We start from the raw sequence: 19,397 nt of genomic DNA on the forward strand, positions 1-19,397 counted from the left end.
AGAAAATAAATGCTTAGTGAGGGGCAATTGGCCCTTCCCTAAGCCACGCCCCCCTTGGTTACTGTTGCAACCTCGGACAACACATCCCCATTCAACCAATGGTGAAATCCCCTCACAATGATCTCAAACTGTGTTGGTAATAAACAATTAAATTAAATGCAGACCACCCCTTGCTAATCAAGAAATTCTGGGGCTTAACGAAGAGTCAATTTCTCATGCAAGAATTTTGCTAGGATTGTCTGGGAGTGGTCTGAGTGGGGAGGGGAAAACTGAAAACTAGCTGTTATTGACAGAGAGGTTTGGAACTCTCTTTCTTATTGGTCTATTAGCTAATTTAACACCTGGTGACGTCACCAGTCAGGCCAAAACTCCATRATACCAAAACAGGCTGACATTTTAAGCGGTCTTTTAAAATGTACACAATTTCACAGCATTATTCCAACCTCATAGTGTGGAAATATATATAAAAACAGAAAAATCTACATTTTGACTACACTGGGCCTTTAAGTACATGATGCAAGAACAGATAGAGATGTCTGAAAGACATTTAATTGGCTAATAGTCTATTGTACATACTGTACAACTTGTACTCTTCCAAGTCAGTGTAGCACCTCTAGCACGTTTTCATTTGAGTTTATTCAATTGATATTTATAAATGTTGTGCAAATTGCAGTTGATCTTTCGGAGAGAGCAGAACTCTCAGAAGTTATGAGTGGAAAAACGTGTCACTACTCATGAACACCTCATCAGAATGTTACTGATCAATAAGCCATGGGATGCACCACGTCAGAAGAAACCCATTCCTTGAGGACAACTCAACTCGTCACAGTAATGTTTCAGATCATCTCTGACCTTTCAGGACAGGGTGGCTCAGAGCAGTAAGGGGAAGTACCAGACTCTGCCCTTTTTGGTGACTTAACGACTTGGCGGTGATCTTTTCACTGGACCCTGAAACCTAAGCAGGGCAATAATCTGCCCCCGGAGCTGCAAGCCCATGTCATACTCATCACATTACCACACGTGGACAGACAGGCGGACAGACAGACACCGTGACTAAATGTACCCCACACGCCCACCCAGAATCTGTCTGACAGGTGCCAGAATACACAAACACTGCCACCTAGGGGCCGGAAAGCTCTCTGCATAGTGTCAATACAGAAATACTACAGCACAAGAACACTGTACTAAAATTTTATTTTTCTTTACAGCCTAACTCGAACAAGGCAGAGAGGTTTGATTATGTGAGTATCCTTTAAGATTTCAGACTTCAGACTTATTAGTAACAATYTACATGTTATACACTCAGTGTACAAAACATTAAGAACACCTTCCTAATATTGAGTTGCACCCCGTTTTGCCATCTAAACAGCCTCAATTTGTCGGGGCATGGACTCTACAAGGTGTTGAAAGCGTTCCACAGGGATGCTGGCCCATGTTGACTCCAATGCTTCCCACAGTTGTGTCAAGTTGGCTGGATGTCCCTTGGGTGGTAGACCATTCTTGATAGACACAGTAAACTGTTGAGCATGGAAAAACCCAGCAGTGTTGCAGTTCTTGACACAAACTGGTGCGCCTGGCACCTACTARCATACCCCATACCCCGTTAAAAAGGCACTTATTTTACCTTCACCCTCTGAATGGCACACACACACAATCAACGTCTCAATTGTTTCCAGGTTTAAAAATCCTTCTTTAACCTGACCACTCCCCTTCATCTACACTGATTGGAAGTGGATTTAACAAGTGACATCAATAAGGGATCATAGCTCTCACCTGGATTCACCTGGTCAGTCGATGTCATGGGAGGAGCAGGTGTTCTTAATGTTTTGTACACTCGGTGTGTTCTTTCATCTCACAACTGACACGTCTTTTATCGTAGGTAATGGAATACTTAAAGAAGATGGCCGGCACAGAGTATGTGGSCTTCAGCAACGCTACGTGAGTGTCGAATTGAATGTTAGAATATGCAAATGCAATTATCCAATATTGCAGCCCATGCAGTAACTCCACTTTGTGGTGCGATACACTGCTTGTGATATGCATTTGCCTTCACAGTTTCCAATCAGAGAAAGAGACCGGAGATAGGAATTTTGCTATTGGTTACTACCTGAAGGAGAAAAAAGTGAGTCTGGGTGTTTGAGCTTCACGGAGTCTTACCAATTCCTAAACTCTTAGACTATGAGTTACCTGTTGATTGTGATCTAAAATTGTGATCTAAAACTGTGGCCTCTCTCTCATTTTGCCTGACAGTGCTTTCCTAAGAATGCAGATATGATTGCAGCCCTCGACTTCTACTTCCAGGTGAGACTCATTTTTTAWGAAGTTTGCTGTTGAATCCAAGAAGGTCTTTAGCTTTTTCCTAGGCCTAGATTGAAACCGTAGCACTGAAGGTCTGCGCTGCAGCGCGATGGAAATTGAAAGGTGATTTTCGATTGAATCTAGATATGCAGTGTTTACCATGAATGCAGTCTCTGCGAACGCGGGAACATTGCCTTTAAATTTCAATCGCGCTACAGCGCAGATCTTCAGCGCTGCGGATTGAATCTATCTCCGACTTTCTGTCCCTGGTGGAAACACTCTGTATTCGACTAAAGTACTACCCTCTACAGTAAACCAGAGGTCTTAACTATTCTCTGCTTTCCTCTCAGCTGTGCTCCATCGAGGTGACGTGTGAGTCAGGCAGTGTCATGGCTGCCACACTGGCCAACGGGGGCATCTGTCCAATCACAGGCGAGCAGGTGCTGAGTGCGGAGGCCGTTCGGAACACCCTGAGCCTCATGCATTCATGTGGAATGTACGACTTCTCTGGCCAGTTCGCTTTCCATGTGAGTTATTGAGAAACAGAGGTCAGGGGTCAATGACCCGAGGTGGCCTTATCCTACTATACAGGTCCCGTGTGGCTCAGTTGGTAGAGCATGGCGCTTGCAACGCCAGGGTTGTGGGTTCATTCCCCACGGGGGGACCAGGATGAATATGTATGAACTTTCGAATTTGTAAGTCGCTCTGGATAAGAGCGTCTGCTAAATGACTTAAATGTAAATGTAAAATACAGTATGTGGTCAATTAGAACATTCCCCTTTATCTCAGATGTGCCATATTTCTTTCACCTATCCTATATTGTCAGATAAGTAGTTAAATGAGAGGAGACAAGTTATTGCTATTGTCAGAATTTATTGCTATTGTTTTTTGTTTCTGTTATTGTTTATTTGTTTTGTACCGTCTTGGTGTGATGCCTTGGTGGGATAGGAGGGATGGGTGCCGTGGGTGTGGGTTGATTAACCTCTCTGGTACAAGTGGGACGCTAAATCTTCAATAATATTCCAACCGGACAATTCCTTTGTCTTTAGAAATGAAAAGGAACGGAGCTCGCGCTCACGGCCGCGAGCGAGACTTAGCTCATGGCTTTCAGCCAGACCCCTGATTCAAACAGCTCTTATTCMCTCCCCTTTCACAGTATAAGCCTGAAACAACGTTCTGAAGACTGTTGACATCTAGTGGAAGCCTTAGGAAGTGCAATCTGACCCCATAGACACAGTATATTGGATAGGCAATCACTTGAAAAACTACAAACCTCAGACTTCCCACTTCCTGGTTGGATTTTTCTCAGGTTTTCACCTGCCATATGAGTTCTGTTATACTCACAGACATCATTCAAACAGTTTTAGAAACTTCAGAGTGTTTTCTATCCAAATATATTAATAATATGCATATCCTAGCCTCTGGGCCTGAGTAGCAGGCAGTTTACTCTGGGCACGCTTTTCATCCGGACATGAAAATACTGCCCCCTACACCAGTGAGGTTAAGGACTGGGGATGTTGTATTGTTTACAATGTCTCTATGTTCCCAACTGAATTGTGTTGCTTTTTTTAAAGACAGGAATCTATTTTAGACTATTTGAGATGCACCCGGCTATAAGTGTCCTACTAACCTTCATTCCACCTGTTATTTTTTCCAGGTGGGTTTACCTGCTAAGTCTGGCGTTTCTGGTGCAGTACTGCTGGTGGTCCCTAATGTAATGGGAATAATGTGTTGGTCTCCTCCMTTAGACCGTGTCGGAAATAGTGTCCGAGGCATTCACTTCTGTCAGGTACACAGACAACAAGAATTTCAATAACCTATGACTTACGTTTTTGTCAAACTCAGCAGTCGATATTTATTCTCAGTGATGGCCTTGTTTTTTTACATTTAGAAAGTATACTTTGTAACTGTATGAGACATTGTKGAAATGGAAGATTCAAATAGAATAGAACGTTGAATAGTAGAGTAATCGGTCATTTTCCTGTCTGAATTTTCCCATTCTATCTGCTGATTGATCAGGAGCTGGTTTCTCTCTTCAACTTCCATAACTATGACAACCTGAGACACTTTGCAAGGAAGCTGGACCCTCGCAGACAATCACTTGATGATAGGGTAAGTAAGGGATAGAGTACACACTAAATACTTCTTTTAATTTTTTCTTATTTTAACATTTTAAACTCTCTGTAAAATTCTGTTCTCTGTTAATTTCATGTCTCCTTTACAACACTTGAAACACCTCTGTGTTTCAATAGCCTTCTTCTATGTTGATCGCCCATCATAGAGATGTTTTCCTCTGCCCCCTTCAGAACAAGTCAGTGGTGAACCTGATGTTTGCAGCTTACAGTGGAGATGTCTCTGCCCTGAGGAGGTAAAGACTGAATCCTGGGAGACTAGTTATATAAATTCAATCCATTATAGTCGGTCCTAATGATTTATAAGAAATTATAGTTTGCCTTTTCATAACCAAGTGCTGGGCGCCAGACAGACAAGAAGAAACTTGTGAAATGATTTCCATAATACATTTAAATGTATGTTCTGCATGGAACAGACGACCTCTCGTATCAAATCAATTTCGGTTAACTTCAATATAATTACTATATAGAGCTTTTCAGAAAGTAATTTGTCTCAAATCCCTTATCTCTTAGTCTCGGCCATCTGTCATTCCAATTAACCTTTTGCTATACTCTTCTTTTCTTCCTTCTCTCGCTCCTGTCCTTCCCTAGGTTTGCTCTCTCGGCTGTGGACATGGAAGAGAAAGACTATGATTCTCGTACAGCCCTCCACGTGGCGTCAGCTGAAGGTGACACTATAATTTGTTATGATAATACTGTACTCCCACATAACATGTACTTCACCTTATCGTTCACATTTGGAATTCAAGTGTGGCTGATATGGTTTAATTGGAGTGGATGGCTTCGCTGTGTGGACAATGGATATGTGAATGCATCACTGGTTGGTTGCACAAACGCATTACCGTATATTGAAGTTGAATTCTTCCTTCCTGTTTATTCAGGTAATGTGGAAGCGGTGATCTTCCTAACAGGGACGTGTAAAGTGAACCCCCATATAAAGGACAGGTAGGGACACCACTGCCTCTGCCTGACACTTTTAATAACTCACACGTCTCTGAGAAATGTTCCATAATAAAGGCCCTTTTGGCATGGATAATGGAGACTGGTGTTTTTTTTTAAAGTGTCCAGATCATTAAAATCACTCTGCTACACCAGAATAGTTAAGGGCTAGAATGAGATCTTCAACTGAGTCTCATTTGTCACTTGTTTCCCTTTGCCTCGCACCACATTTGCCTCTGTAGCTGTAAGCCCATTTCAAAGCTTTTTCCTGGCCGCTCATATCTTTCTCTGTGTTATCAGGTGGGGAAACACACCCCTGGATGACGCCAGGCAGTTTGGTTGGGACGGGGTGGTGTCAGTCTTGACGGAGTACCAGCGGCTGTACCCATGCAGTAGTGAGTCCCAGTCAGAAACAGAAGACCAGAGAAAGTTAGACACATTGAAGGTGGTGGTTTAAGCCAGACGGACTGGATGTGTCTAAACYTGTGAAATGCAGCCATTTCGTGCCATTAGTGAAGAGGTGTAAGCGAGTATATTTGATAGGGTCAAACATCACTGTGTATAAAGGTTGGGGTTCGCCGCAGCATATCGCACTCCGCTGTGAGAGATTGCGCTGTCCCAAGCACACTTTCTTTGTCCATGTTGCTGCACATAAAAGCTTCAGGAGTCTTCAGGAGTGGACAGAYTCAATGTAGTACTGTTTCATGTTGACATGGCACCAACAAGTGATCAGTTGCTAGTTCAGGTGAACTTGGCAGTTTTTTTATTTATAAGTACACACACACTTTGTCCTTAGTCGTCACTTAAAAATGCCAGTGTGATGTACATTTTATGTATATATGCTGCCTGGTATGTGACCACTGTTTGTAATGTATTTATTTATACAATGGTTTGTGATGGTTTAATTATGTATGAAGCTACAACYTTAGTATTTAGTTAGTGGATTTTATGCCACTATACATACATTATAACTGCATAACGCACACAGCATTGTAACGTTACATATTGGCAGGTTATAAATATACTGTACAAATCTAGAAATATATTAAGTAGGAAAGTATATATTAATCTACCTCAATAGGAAGTTTCATAAGCAGGTCAGAAGATATGAGTGAACTATGAGCCATGGATCGTGAGGATGAGGTATTTGACAATCATTTTGCTTCTGGTCTTTTCTCCTCTTTGGTGTGAATACCAATTGGCCCAACATAAGAGAAACACAACTGTTATGTAACTATAGAAATGGCATGTCTAAATGGGATCTTTTGAGTGACTGAGACTGATGAATATTCATGTATGACAGTGTCCCATCAGCATTCCCTTTTAAATATGTACATGAATCTACTGAGTCAGATGACTGTTGTTTTGATGTTATAAAAACCAAAGACACACACATCCAGGGGTTTCTTACTGGGATTAAGTGATGCTGTTCTACAGACTGCTTCCTCAGGTTAAACTGTCAATGTAAGCTTGCTGCTGTAAATAAATGAGTGGAAATGTGTAACGGTTTTTATTTCAGCATACCATCTCAGCACACAATTGGATTATATCAAAAGGTTCAAAAAGGCATGGTTTTGGTTTAATTCAAGTTTGACAAYATAATGGAGGATGTCAAGACATTAAGCAATAGTAATAACAGCAACATTCCCAGTACCTAATGACCTCTTGTTACACACAGGATGGCTACATATTGTTGCCATTTATTTCACATAGAAAAAAGATAACACGAGAGGTAACAAAAAACACAACTTYTTGTGCGGAGTCTGTATGGCAGTGAAATTACAGATTGGATCAACTCCTTGCTTCCCCCYTTGAAAATAAACTTCAGCTTTCCTRKKGGTCGAGAATATTGCTCTTCATGGGAGATTTGAAAGACATGTTCAAGTGCTGCCTGCTGTAAGTGTTCAGTTTACAAGAACCAAGTTGGAAGAGTTAATGCACATCGCCGCTCCTGGCCCCCTCTCGCCTTGCCATCAAAGCCATCCACCTGCCTGACATATTGTCATCAGAGTCCAGAGATCCTTCTGCTTCACTTCAAGCCTTCAGGCTCCTCCAGACCTGAGTGTGTAAGCAGCTCTCCATCCCACAAGCCAAACGCTGGGCAGAGAGGCCCCCTGAACGTGKCCCTCATGCTGTGGATCACCTTGGCCTTCGGGATGTCCACCAGGCCTATAAGGCCGGCCTCATAGTCTAACAGGATGCCCACGCGGTCAGGCTTACCCACGAGAGGCACCGGCACCCTCTGGTTGGTTGTCATGGCGAACCACTTGCGCTGGACGTAGCCGAACACCCAGGAGGAGCGGTTGGTGCCTACGCAGTCGTCCCGTGACATCGCCGCCTCGGCCACCCCTAAACGGAACTCTGAAGACTTCTTCACTGTCACCTCCCAGTAGTGGCGGCCGRCTGTGATTCGCCCGTCTCCGAACACCACGGCCCAATCACGGAAGCGCTCAGGGTTCTGTTGGWCATGGCTGGGGTCTAGGCCCAGGATGCGATAGATGACACCTGTGTCCTTCTTAAAGAGGTCCAGACTGCTGTGGGCGGTCCTGTCGTCCAGCTTAAACTGCACGTCTATAGAGAGAAGCAGAATGGAGAGCAAAAATTATTAATAGATATTGGCAACTGCAGAACGTTCTCTAGAGGGGCAAATGCATATGCATGGTGAAAGTGGAGACATACATGACATAAGACATGTTAAAACGTTGTGATTTACTAGCAAATCGATTTAAGCTACTAGGGTATTTAAGCTACTAAGGTAAGAAAGCTGAAATGGAGTMTCCTAGTCCTTCCAACACGATGTAACCAAACTTTTCAAAGCTTGTAAATTCTGTAAACTTGGTGAAATGTCAGATTTCAAAACGAAAGTTAATTTACGCATGGAAACTTTCAAAATTAGGCCTACACGTTAAGATTTACGTGTACAACACAAGCAGCTGGTCACGAGCGCGGTCAGAATTGTGTTATGCAATCTKCCCTGCTCTGACCTCTAGTTTGCTATGAGATGAAACTAAGGCAAAGGGCGCCTCACTCAAGTGTCCACACGCAGTTCAAGTTTCTACTCACTATTGCCCGCCGTTTGGGTAATATACCATCTTATCGCTGGAAGAAGTGTCCCACGCGTTTGTCTGCGGGACAATGCGCCCATAATTCGTCCTGCCAAGCGACAATATTGTCCCAAYCCAAGGGACATCGCCATCTTTACTCACACAACAAAGCTATTTCCTTCTTGGTAAATCTTCAAACTATGATTCTTGCTAAATGGCGCCATCTACGGCACCGGAGAATGCATTGAACATACCATACTGGCTTTCATTTACAATTGAAACCTGGTTAGGCGCTGTCCTTGGTGCTGATTTGACTGGCGAAGGAACGCTCAACATGTGGGCTCTGTCCTGTGGTAGGACCTACACTTTGTTTTTTTAGATTATAGAGTACCACATTATGAGTCATAATACCCATAAAACCTAACGGTCAAACAGYGAAATGGTTCCAATCGTTTTTCCACCATTCATTTTTCCCATAGGGGATTTTAGATTCACTTAAAATAATGACTGTGTTTTGTGTAGGCTTACCCTGGCGTGACGTTTTGATAACTGTGTAAATCTCTCTAGGACAAGGTGACTTTTATAGAGATATTCGCCTGTATTTACCCCCCAAAAATTAAATGCTAATTTGGCTGTCATAAAGAACTATAAATGCCACGATGATCTGGAGAAGACTGCAGGAGCTTGCAGAGATTTGCAGATTTGCATGATGTCTACTTTGATGCAAATTAGCAGTTMCGAATCTGAGAGTAAATAAAGRCGAATATATATCGATAAAAGTCACCATGTCCGAGAGAGATTTACATGGTTATCAAAACGTCACGCCAGGGTAAGCCTACACGAAACAKAGCCCTTATTTGAAGAGTTTCTAAAATCGCCAATGGGWAAAAGTAATGGCGGAAAAACYACTGGAACCATTTCCCTGTTTGACTGCTAGAGTTTATGGGTATGATGAGACTTCCACTGTGGGGCTCTATTATGGCTCTGGCTATGTTGTTTCAAATGTTTGTTTAGTCATCCTACAGCCAACACATCAACATGAAATTGAATTTTTTCAAACTTTTCTTTGACTACCATGCGGCATACGTCACGAAGGGGGACAGGTGTTTCTTCAAGGAAAAGAGGAAGATAACTATTGGCTTAATATAGGCCTAATGTTTTCTTGGTGTGAGGAAATTGTCTTTATTTTTAAGAATATTCAGCCAGTCAATGACTTACAGGTGACAGAAGAGCCTCCTAAAAACTTCTAATGTAGGGCAATATCTAGCCTTAAGCTACTTTGAATACAGAAATAGCTAGTCTGTATTTTATTTCGAAACTCAAGCGCCTAGTCCCGATGTCGATGATAGAGGTAGCTAGGACTGTCCCTTGATACTTTGTACCAGTGTGAAGTGAAACACTAATTTAGCGAGGCTTTAAACYGTGCTTGTCCATATCCCTGAGAGACTCTCGCATATTTATTGACACATAATATWTATTTTGTTATATTAGTAAGGCCTGAATTACTCCCACGTTACATAACTAGATTAATTTTTCATGCATAAACAGTGCCTTCAGAAAGTATTCATACTCCTTGACTTATTCCATTTTTGGTTGTGTTACAGCCTGAATTTTCTCACCCATCTACACACAATACCCTATAATGACAATGTGAAAACATGTTTTTAGAAATGTTTGCAAATTTATTGAAAATGAAATACCGAAATATCTCATTTACATAAGTATTCACACCCCTGAGTCAATACATGTTAGAATCAACTTTGGCAGCAATTACAGCCGCGAGTCTTTCTGGGTAAGTCGCTAAGATCTTTATACACCTGCATTGAACAATATTTGTACATTATTCTTTTAAAATTCTTCAAGCTCTGTCAAGTTGGTTGATGATCATTGCTAGACAGCCATTTTCAAGTCTTGCCATCGATTTTCAAGCCGATTTAAGCCAAAACTGTAACTCGGCCACTCAGGAACATTCAATGTTATCTTGTAAGCACTTCAGCGTATATTTGGCCCTGTGTTTTAGGTTATTGTCCTGCTGAAAGGTTCATTGTCTCCCAGTGTCGTTGGAGAGCAGACTGAACCAGGTTTTCTCTAGGATTTTGCCTTTGCTTAGCTCTATTTCGTTAATTTTTATCATACAAAAACTCCCTAGTCCTTGCCAATGACAAGCATACCATAACATGATGCAGCCACCACCATGCTTGAAAATATGAAGAGTGGTGTGTTGTATTGGATTTACCCCAAACATAACACTGTATTCAGGACATGGAGTTAATTTCTTTGCCGAATATTTTTTGTTGTACATGTTTCCTTCTTTTCACTCTGTCACTTAGATTAGTATTGTGGAGTAACTTCAATGTTGTTGATCCATCCTCAGTTTTCTCCTATCACAGCCATTAAACTCTGTAACTGTTTCAAAGTACAATGGCCTCATGTGGAAATCCCTGAGTTATGTCTTCCCCCTGGCAGCCCAGCCTCACATTCATTCGCGCATATATGTACAAAATGTATTTCAGCAGATTTCGTGCGTTTTTGTGCATTTTTGGGGTGGTTCAATTCGTTTGAAAATACACGAATTTCTGTGCTACTTAATTCGTGCGAAAATACACGAATTTCTGTGCTACTTAATTCGTGCGAAAAGACACGAATTTAACCAGTTGGCGACACACAAGCCGTTGCAACAACCATAGACGCGATCGCCTGTATTTATTTATTTTACGTTATGAATATATAGATATTTTGTCTTTTTTTTTAACCAATAACCATAAGAGGTTATTATATATGTCTTTATTTAATCCCTATTAAAACATTGTGGTTTTATGCTATATGTACTGTTTTCGATTTTTCTGAACAGACTTCAGTATAGAATGAATCATGCAATGCATGATGGCTAATGGTGTTTTATTCGGTTGTATTCCATGTATTTCTTAAAAAAACAAACGTGTAAACCATTTTTATTGACCAGAATGTAACTGAAAATACAATGGCAGCCTTGCCATTGTCCATCAATAACAAAACATTTTTTTTTCGTATAAACATTTGGGGAAACGTATGCAGTCATTGTAGTCTTACATTTTGTTGGCCAACCAAAATTACCAAACGTTAACCCGTAATAAGGCTAGGGTGCTGAGTGTAAATACATGGCTCTGAGTGTAAGCACCTTTTCACTAGAAACGTTCTTGTGTTCAAATTACCGTCAGTGCGAAATAGCAGAAGCTTTCGTATTCCACTTGGCTGCACCTACGGTACGATAACGATAAATCAAGTGCAATACCTGCGTCGACCTGTGTCGAGCAGCAAAACACCGGAAAGCTTCTAGCCTACCGGAAAGTTACAAGAAGAACAAGAATAGTTACCTCATCCGGTCATGTGACACTCTGGATGCCCCCTAAAAGCAATTTCAACCGTTTTGAAAAATGACGCTGGTAACCCCAAAAAAAACCAGGTGCATGAAAAGTTTGGACTTAGAAATATTTTTTGAAAACCTCCATAGGTTTTCATAACCTCCATAACCTCCAAAACCTCAGGCCATTGACTCGAGAAGAAAAAAACATAAAATATTTTCCAGAAGAAAAAACAGATTTTTTTTTGAAAACCTCCATAAATCACTCAGGCCAGCACCCATTGATTTGGGGCGGTAGTATAGTGCTCCAGAGCGGGTATGGAAGTCTGATCCCCCTAAAAGCATTTAAGGCTCTGTGTGTCTTTAAGCACCATACTTTTTCACTCCGTCCTTGCTGTGGTGTGTGTGTGTGTTGTGTGTGTTGTGTGGTGTGTGTGTGTGGGTGTGTGTGTGTGTGTGTGTGTGTGTGGGTGTGTGTGTGTGTGTGTGTGGTGTGTGTGTGTGTGTGTGTTGTGGTGTGTGTGAGAGAGCTTTTCTTTGACATCTGTTTAGCGAAATTACTGATTTACAGTTCATGAGGGTTGACCGATTCACACATTTAAAGTTTTGGAAAGATCTGACTTTTTTAAACCTTCGAAACAGCACCTATGACCCCATTTTAAGCACTTCCGGTTGGCACAGGAAGCTATAAGTAAATACATATCCTGACCGGGGTATGCTTTACAGAATCCTGAGTTTTAAGTCTATACGTTAAGAACTGACTGATTTACACAGGGTTGAATGCACTATATATCACAAACTGCTGGTTGGGTATGGCCAAAACACTTTTAGGGTGATTTTATCACTTCCGGTTGCTCCAGGAAGCTTAGAATCAACACAGGTAGACCTCATAGTGGCTTGATGGATTGTCATGAAGACAGGTTCATAAGACATTCATAACCCACATAGGCTTCAGGTGAATTTAGGGGTGCAGGCAATGTGTTCCTATGGGGTGAGATTCATTGTAAACTGTTTGATGTAAACACCTTCTTTTAACTGTTAAGGGTTAATGCCACACGGTCAATGTTAGGCTTGCACAGAGACCTTAGGAACGTTCCTGAGGTCAAATTGTGCTTCTAACCTTAACAGTTCTCTCTCTGTCTCCAAAAGCAAAAGACTTGAAATGTAGGTCAAGGGTCATCTTCTTGTCACTGTCGCTGCGCTCAGACCGAGCAAGCTACGGTCAAACGGGGCATCTCGTTGAACTCGGCACGGTTATGTTGAGTCATTTTTAGTGGTGATTTCAGAATGCTATTTGGTGGTTTTTCACTGGTTGAAACATATTGCAAATGCACAAAAGTCAACTAGCAAGTCAGTGTCCATCAGCCAATTAGATATTTTCAGAACCAAAATGATACATCTGACTCCAAACTCACTTTTTCCAACTCGTTTAGAAGCCACTATCACATATTTCAGAGCAGGCCCAAAATTCACCACGCCTTCCATTTAAACCATAATAAAACAAATAATACGTAGTTATGTTTCTAGCTGCGGGTCCAGTTTTCACATAATGTTTAACCCTATGTGAGGCGACCTCGAATCCCAAGTTTCGGCTCGATAGGTCATTCGGTGCCCGAGCAAAACCTTAATTGGTGCTGAAATTACACTTTTTTCCAGGCCTTGCTACGGGGTCGTTGAATGAGCTATCGGACAGAAATGTCGGGGTCCGTCTCTATGGGCCGAGCCGGTTTTCAATGCACCTAGTCTTGCAACTCTGGGGACTTTTCTAAATCGTCACCTATTTGTAATGCTCAAAATGAATTGAATCATGCAAATGCACCGAGGCTTTATCGGTCCGAGAACCTTCTAGAGCCACCATAACTCACCGTGCTTAATCGGACCTGAGCCTCTAGAACAGGTTTGTAAATTTCAGAAACTCTAGGTCTGACGGTTCTTTAAAAGTTCAAACAAAAGTAACTATTGCAGGCATGTCTGCCTCTAAAGCCCCTCAGTGTGTCACTCCAAATCAAATCAAATCAAATTTTATTATTCACATACACCATGGTTAGCAGATGTTAATCGAGTGTAGCGAAATGCTTGTGCTTCTAGTTCCGACAATGCAGTAATAACCAACAGTAATCTAACCTAACAATTCACACTAACTACCTTACACACACACACAAGTGTAAAGGGATAAGAATATGTACATAAAGATATATGAATGAGTGGTGGTACAGAACGGCATGGCAGATGCAGTAGATGGTATAGAGTACGGTATATACGTATGAGATGAGTACTGTAGGGTATGTAAACATAAAGTGGCCATAGTTTAAAGTGGCTAGTGGTACATGTATTGCTAAAGATGGCAAGATGCAGTAGATGATATAGAGTACAGTATATACATATGAGATGGGGTAATGTAGGGTATGTAAACATTGTATTAAGTGGCATGCTTAAAGTGGTAGTGGTACATTTTTACATAATTCCATCAATTCCCATTTTTAAAGTGGCTGGAGTTGAGTCAGTATGTTGGCACGGCCGCTAAATGTTAGTGGTGGCTGTTTAACAGTCTGATGGCCTTGAGATAGAAGCTGTTTTTTCAGTCTCTCGGTCCTGCTTTGATGCACCTGTACTGACCTCGCCCTTCTGGATGATAGCGGGGTGAACAGGCAGTGGCTTGGTGGTTGTTGTCCTTGATGATCTTTATGGCCTTCCTGTGACATCGGGTGGTGTAGGTGTCCTGGAGGGCAGGTAGTTTGCCCCTGGTGATGCGTTCTGCAGACCTCACTACCCTCTGGAGAGCCTTACGGTTGTGGGCGGAGCAGTGCCGTACCAGGCGGTGATACAGCCCGACAGGATGCTCTCGATTGTGCATCTGTAGAAGTTTGTGAGTGCTTTTGGTGACAAGCCGAATTTCTTCAGCGCTCCTGAGGTTGAAAAGGCGCTGCTGGCGCCTTCTTCACAACGCCTGTCTGTGTGGGTGGATCCAATTCAGTTTGTCCGTGATGTGTACACGAGGAACTTAAAACTTTCCACCTTCTCACTACTGACCCGTCGATGTGGGATTAGGGGGGTGCTCCCTCTGCTTTTCCTGAAGTCCACAATTCATCTCCTTTGTTTTGTTGACGTTGAGTGTGAGGTATTTTCCTGACACCACACTCCGAGGGCCCTCACCTCCTCCCCTGTAGGCCGTCTCGTCGTTGTTGGTATATCAAGCCTACCACTGTAGTGTCACCCAAACTTGATGATTGAGTTGGAGGCGTGCTTGGCCACGCAGTCGTGGGTGAACAGGGAGTCAGGAGAGGGCTCAGAACGCACCCTTGTGGGCCCAGTGTTGGGATCAGCGGGGTGGAGATGTTGTTACCTACCCTCACCACCTGGGGGCGCGGCCCGTCAGGAAGTCCAGACCCAGTTGCACAGGGCGGGGTCGAGAACCCAGGGTCTCGAGCTTGATGACGAGTTTGGAGGGTACTATGGTGTTAAATGCTGAGCTGTAATCGATGAACAGCATTCTCACATGGGTATCCTCTTTCCAGATGGGTTAGGGGGCATGTGCAGTGTGGTTGCGATTGCGTCGTCTGTGGACCTATTGGGTCGGTAAAGCAAATTGGAGTGGGTCTAGGGTGTCGGTAGGGTGGAGGTGATATGGTCCTTGACTAGTCTTCTCAAAGCACTTCATGATGAGGAAGTGAGTGCTACGGGGCGGTAGTCGTTTAGCTCAGTTACCTTAGCTTTCTTGGGAACAGAACAATGGTGGCCCTCTTGAAGCATGTGGAACAGCAGACTGGGATAAGATTGATTGAATATGTCCGTAAACACACCAGCCAGCTGGTCTGCGCATGCTCTGAGGACGCGGCTGGGAATGCCGTCTGGGCCTGCAGCCTTGCGAGGTTAACACGTTTAATGTTTTACTCACCTCGCTGCAGTAAGGAGAGCCGCAGGTTTTGGTAGGGGGCCGTGTCAGTGGGCACTGTATTGTCCTCAAAGCGGGCAAAAAAGTTGTTTAGCCTGTCTGGGAGCAAGACATCCTGGTCCTCGACGGGGCTGGTTTTCTTTTTGTAATCCGTGATTGACTGTAGACCCTGCCACATACTCTTGTGTCTGAGCTGTTGAATTGCGACTCGATTTTGTCTCTGTACTGAGACTTAGCCTGTTTGATTGCCTTGCGGAGAGAATAGCTACACTGTTTGTATTCGGTCATGCTCCGGTCACCTTGCCCTGGTTAAAGCGAGTGGTTCGCGCTTTCAGTTTCACGCGAATGCTGCCGTCAATCCACGTTTCTGGTTTGGAATGTTTTTATCTTGCTGTGGGTACGACATCGCAATGCACTTCCTATGAACTCGCTCACCGAATCAGCATATTCGTCAATATGGTTGTTGACGCGATGCGGAACATATTCCAATCCGCGTGATCGAGCAGTCTTGAAGCGTGGATTCAGATTGGTCGACCAGCGTTGAACAGACCTGAGCGGGGAGCTTGTTGTTTGAGTTTCTGTTTTGTAGGCTGAAATCAACAAAATGGAGTCTGGTCAGCTTTTCCGAAGGGGGGCGGGGGAGGGCCTTATAAGCGTCGCGAATTAGTATAACAATGGTCTAGTGTTTTTCCAGCCCTGCGTAGCACAATCGATATGCTGATAGAATTAGGGAGTTTTTTTTTAGATTAGCCTGTTAAAATCCCCAGCTACGATGAATGCAGCCTCAGGGTGTGTGGTTTCCAGTTTACAAAGAGTCAGATAAAGTTCGTTCAGGGCCATCGATTGTCTGCTTGGGGGGGAATGTATACGGCTGTGATTATGAATTGACGAGAATTCCCTTGGTAGATAATGCGGTCGACATTTGATTGTGAGGAGTTCTAGATCAGGTGAACAGAGACGACTTGAGTTCTTGTGTGTTGTTATGATGATCACACCACTTCTCGTTAATCATAAGGCATACCCCCCCCCTCTTCTTACCGGAAAGATGTTTGTTTCTGTCGGCGGCGATGCATGAAGAAACCAGCTGCTGCACCGACTCCGTTAGCGTCCCTTGAGTTAGCCCATGTTTCCGTGAAGCAGAGCACGTTGCAATCCCTGATGTCTCTCTGGAATGCTACCCGTGCTCGGATTTCATCAACCTTATTGTCAAAGACTGGACATTGGCGAGTAGTATGCTAGGGAGTGGAGCGCGGATGTGCCCGTCTCCGAAGCCTGCCCGAGACCGCCTCGTTTTCCCCTTTTTCGGCGTCGCACAGGGTCGCCGGCTGGGATCAGATCCATTGTATTGGGTGAAGGCAAAACACTGGATCTGTTCGGGAAAGTCAATTTCTGGTAGGAACGATGATGAGTGACGTTAATCGTATATTCAGTAGTTCCTCCCGACTGTATGTAATGAAACCTAAGATTACCCGGGGTACGGATGTAAGAAATAACACGTAAAAAAACAAAAATACTGCATATTTTCCAAGGAACACGAAGCGAGGCGGCCAGTCTCTTTCGCGCGTGCTCCTTTCTGTGTGGGTGTGGTAAATTTTTCCTTGAAATCTGATGGGATGAATGACTGATTTACAGTTCAATGAGGTTGCCTATTCACAATATTAAAGTTTTGGAAAGATTTGACTTTTTTAACCTTCGAACAGCCCTTTTGACACCAATTATGGCACTTCCGGTTGGCACAGGAAGCTGAAAGTAAACACATATCCCATTGGAGTGGGCTTTATACAGAATCCTGAGTTTTAAGTCTATACGTTAAGAACTCACTGATTTACATAGGGTTGAATGCACTATTTCTCTCAAACTGCAGGTTTGGTATGCAAACACTTTTAGGGTGATTAACCACTTCCGGTTGCTCCAAGAAGCTTAGAATCGACACAGGTAGACCTCATAGTGCCTGATGACGTCAATCGAAGACAGGTTCATATGGCATTATTAACCCACATAGGCTTCAGGTTGAATTTAGGGGAGCGCAATTACTTCCTGTGGGGAGACATGTCATTGTAAACTGTTTGATGTAAACACCTTCTTTTAACTATTAAGGTTAATGCCACACGTCAATGTTAGGCTTGACAGATCGGGAGACCTTAGGAACGTTTCCTGAGGTCAAATTGTGCTTCTAACCTTAACGGTTCTCTCTCTGTCTCCAAAAGCAAAAAAATATGAAATTGAGGTCAAAGGGTCATTTGGTCCTTCTTCTTCCTTCGCTGCACTCAGACCGAGCTAGCTACGGTCAAGCGGGGCATCTCGTTGAACTCGGCACGGCCTGGAGATAATGGCATGCCATTGCAGCTTGTGTGGTCTTTAAGCACCGTACTTTTTCACTCCATCTTTTATCCCCTTTCTTCGTGGTATCCAATCGCTAGTAATTACTATCTTGTCTCATCGCTACAACTCCCGTATGGGCTCAGGAGAGACGAAGGTCGAAAGCCACGTGTCCTCGAAGCACAACCCAACCAAGCCGCACTGCTTCTTAACACAGCGCGCCTCCCACCCGGAACCAGCGGCACAAATGTGTCGGAGGAAACACCGTGCACATGGCCCCCTTGGCTAGCGCGCACTGCCCCCGGCCCGCCACAGGAGTCGCTGGAGCGCGATGAACAAGGATATCCCTACCGGCCAAACCCTCCCTAACCCGGACGACGCTCAGGCCAACGGACCTCCCGGTCGGCCGGCTGCGGCAGAGCCTGGGGCACGACACCAGAGACTCTGGTGGCGCAGCTAGCACTGCGATGCAGTGCCCTAGACCACTGCGCCACCCGGGAGGCAGATATGACCTTTTTAACCCTTCGAAACTGACCCTATGGCACCATTTGAAGGTACTTCCGGTTGACATAGAAGCTGAAAGTGAAACACATATCCTCCTCTGGGTAGGCTCTATTATAATAATTGAGTTTTTAAGTCTTTATGTTTAAGAACTGACTTATTTACAGAGGTTATGGTGTGTGTGTATTTTCATAAAATCACATAAAATACAAATTCTGGCAGAGCTTTCGAGACCCACTTAAAAACTGTTCGTCTGAACTCACTGCAACTGGATCTGTAATTTTTTTTTACTCCTTTTTGTGAACATGACCAATTTGTCAATGTACGAATTTCTCTTAAATTACGATAGATAAATGGCTGGTTCTTTTTTTCCTGACACCGTATGCTTTATGTACTTTGACGTGAAGCGGTCAATTAGCACCCTAACTTTGCGTTTTTGACCTTTAATCCCAGAAAAAGGCCATAACTCAAAAAGCGTTGAGGCCTCGACGCCATCTTGTTCGGGGCCAACTGCCATTACGTCTTCGAAATATTTTCCGTTTAGGAGAAAAGGCCACATGCATTTGCAATGTGCTTGTGCATTTGCAATATTATTTATTTTCCCTCTGGTGGGAATTTCCGAGACTGCGAGAAAATGACCAAAATGTGTTATTTTTATAAAACGGAAACCGAACGTCCGAGAGATTTAGTTTGATGACTTCCTGAAAGTTCTCTCCCCCGCGCACGGCCCGACGCCGTCCACGAATTTTAGAAACGTTGCAGGACGTCTAGTAACATTTGCAAATGTGGCGTTTCTCACTCACCATATGGTGAGTGCTAAAATGTTCCCTTAAGGTATGGAAAGGCCTTGAAAGGCCATAAGGTAAGCCAACACAATTCATTTATTTACATTAACATGTAATACATGCATTATGAAGAAAATTGTGTAATTT

General features: G+C 43.4%; 2 protein-coding genes across 2 annotated transcripts in view; one reads left to right on the top strand and one right to left on the bottom strand.

The window, feature by feature from the left end:
* The window catches only part of LOC112070827 (glutaminase kidney isoform, mitochondrial), a 29,265-nt gene extending 22,392 nt beyond the window's left edge, over positions 1 to 6,873 (top strand). Inside the window, exons 8-18 of the mRNA XM_024138276.2 lie at positions 1,209 to 1,241; positions 1,880 to 1,938; positions 2,056 to 2,122; positions 2,251 to 2,301; positions 2,649 to 2,825; positions 3,956 to 4,087; positions 4,318 to 4,410; positions 4,605 to 4,666; positions 5,022 to 5,098; positions 5,312 to 5,375; positions 5,670 to 6,873. Coding sequence (XP_023994044.1) covers positions 1,209 to 1,241; positions 1,880 to 1,938; positions 2,056 to 2,122; positions 2,251 to 2,301; positions 2,649 to 2,825; positions 3,956 to 4,087; positions 4,318 to 4,410; positions 4,605 to 4,666; positions 5,022 to 5,098; positions 5,312 to 5,375; positions 5,670 to 5,826 — 972 coding nt within the window. The 3' untranslated portion in view covers positions 5,827 to 6,873. The remainder of the gene's footprint in view (positions 1 to 1,208; positions 1,242 to 1,879; positions 1,939 to 2,055; positions 2,123 to 2,250; positions 2,302 to 2,648; positions 2,826 to 3,955; positions 4,088 to 4,317; positions 4,411 to 4,604; positions 4,667 to 5,021; positions 5,099 to 5,311; positions 5,376 to 5,669) is intronic.
* Positions 6,865 to 8,614, bottom strand: spryd4 (SPRY domain containing 4). The gene is made up of 2 exons (XM_024138278.2): positions 8,433 to 8,614; positions 6,865 to 7,940 (listed from the first exon to the last, which is right to left on the bottom strand). The coding sequence occupies exons 1-2, from the start codon at positions 8,563 to 8,565 to the stop codon at positions 7,399 to 7,401; spliced, it is 675 nt and encodes a 224-aa protein (XP_023994046.1). The 5' UTR covers positions 8,566 to 8,614; the 3' UTR covers positions 6,865 to 7,398.
* Between the last annotated feature and the right edge of the window lie 10,783 nt (positions 8,615 to 19,397).

The sequence above is a fragment of the Salvelinus sp. IW2-2015 genome, unplaced genomic scaffold (assembly GCF_002910315.2).
Source record: "Salvelinus sp. IW2-2015 unplaced genomic scaffold, ASM291031v2 Un_scaffold1436, whole genome shotgun sequence".
NCBI classification, from domain to species: domain Eukaryota; kingdom Metazoa; phylum Chordata; class Actinopteri; order Salmoniformes; family Salmonidae; genus Salvelinus; species Salvelinus sp. IW2-2015.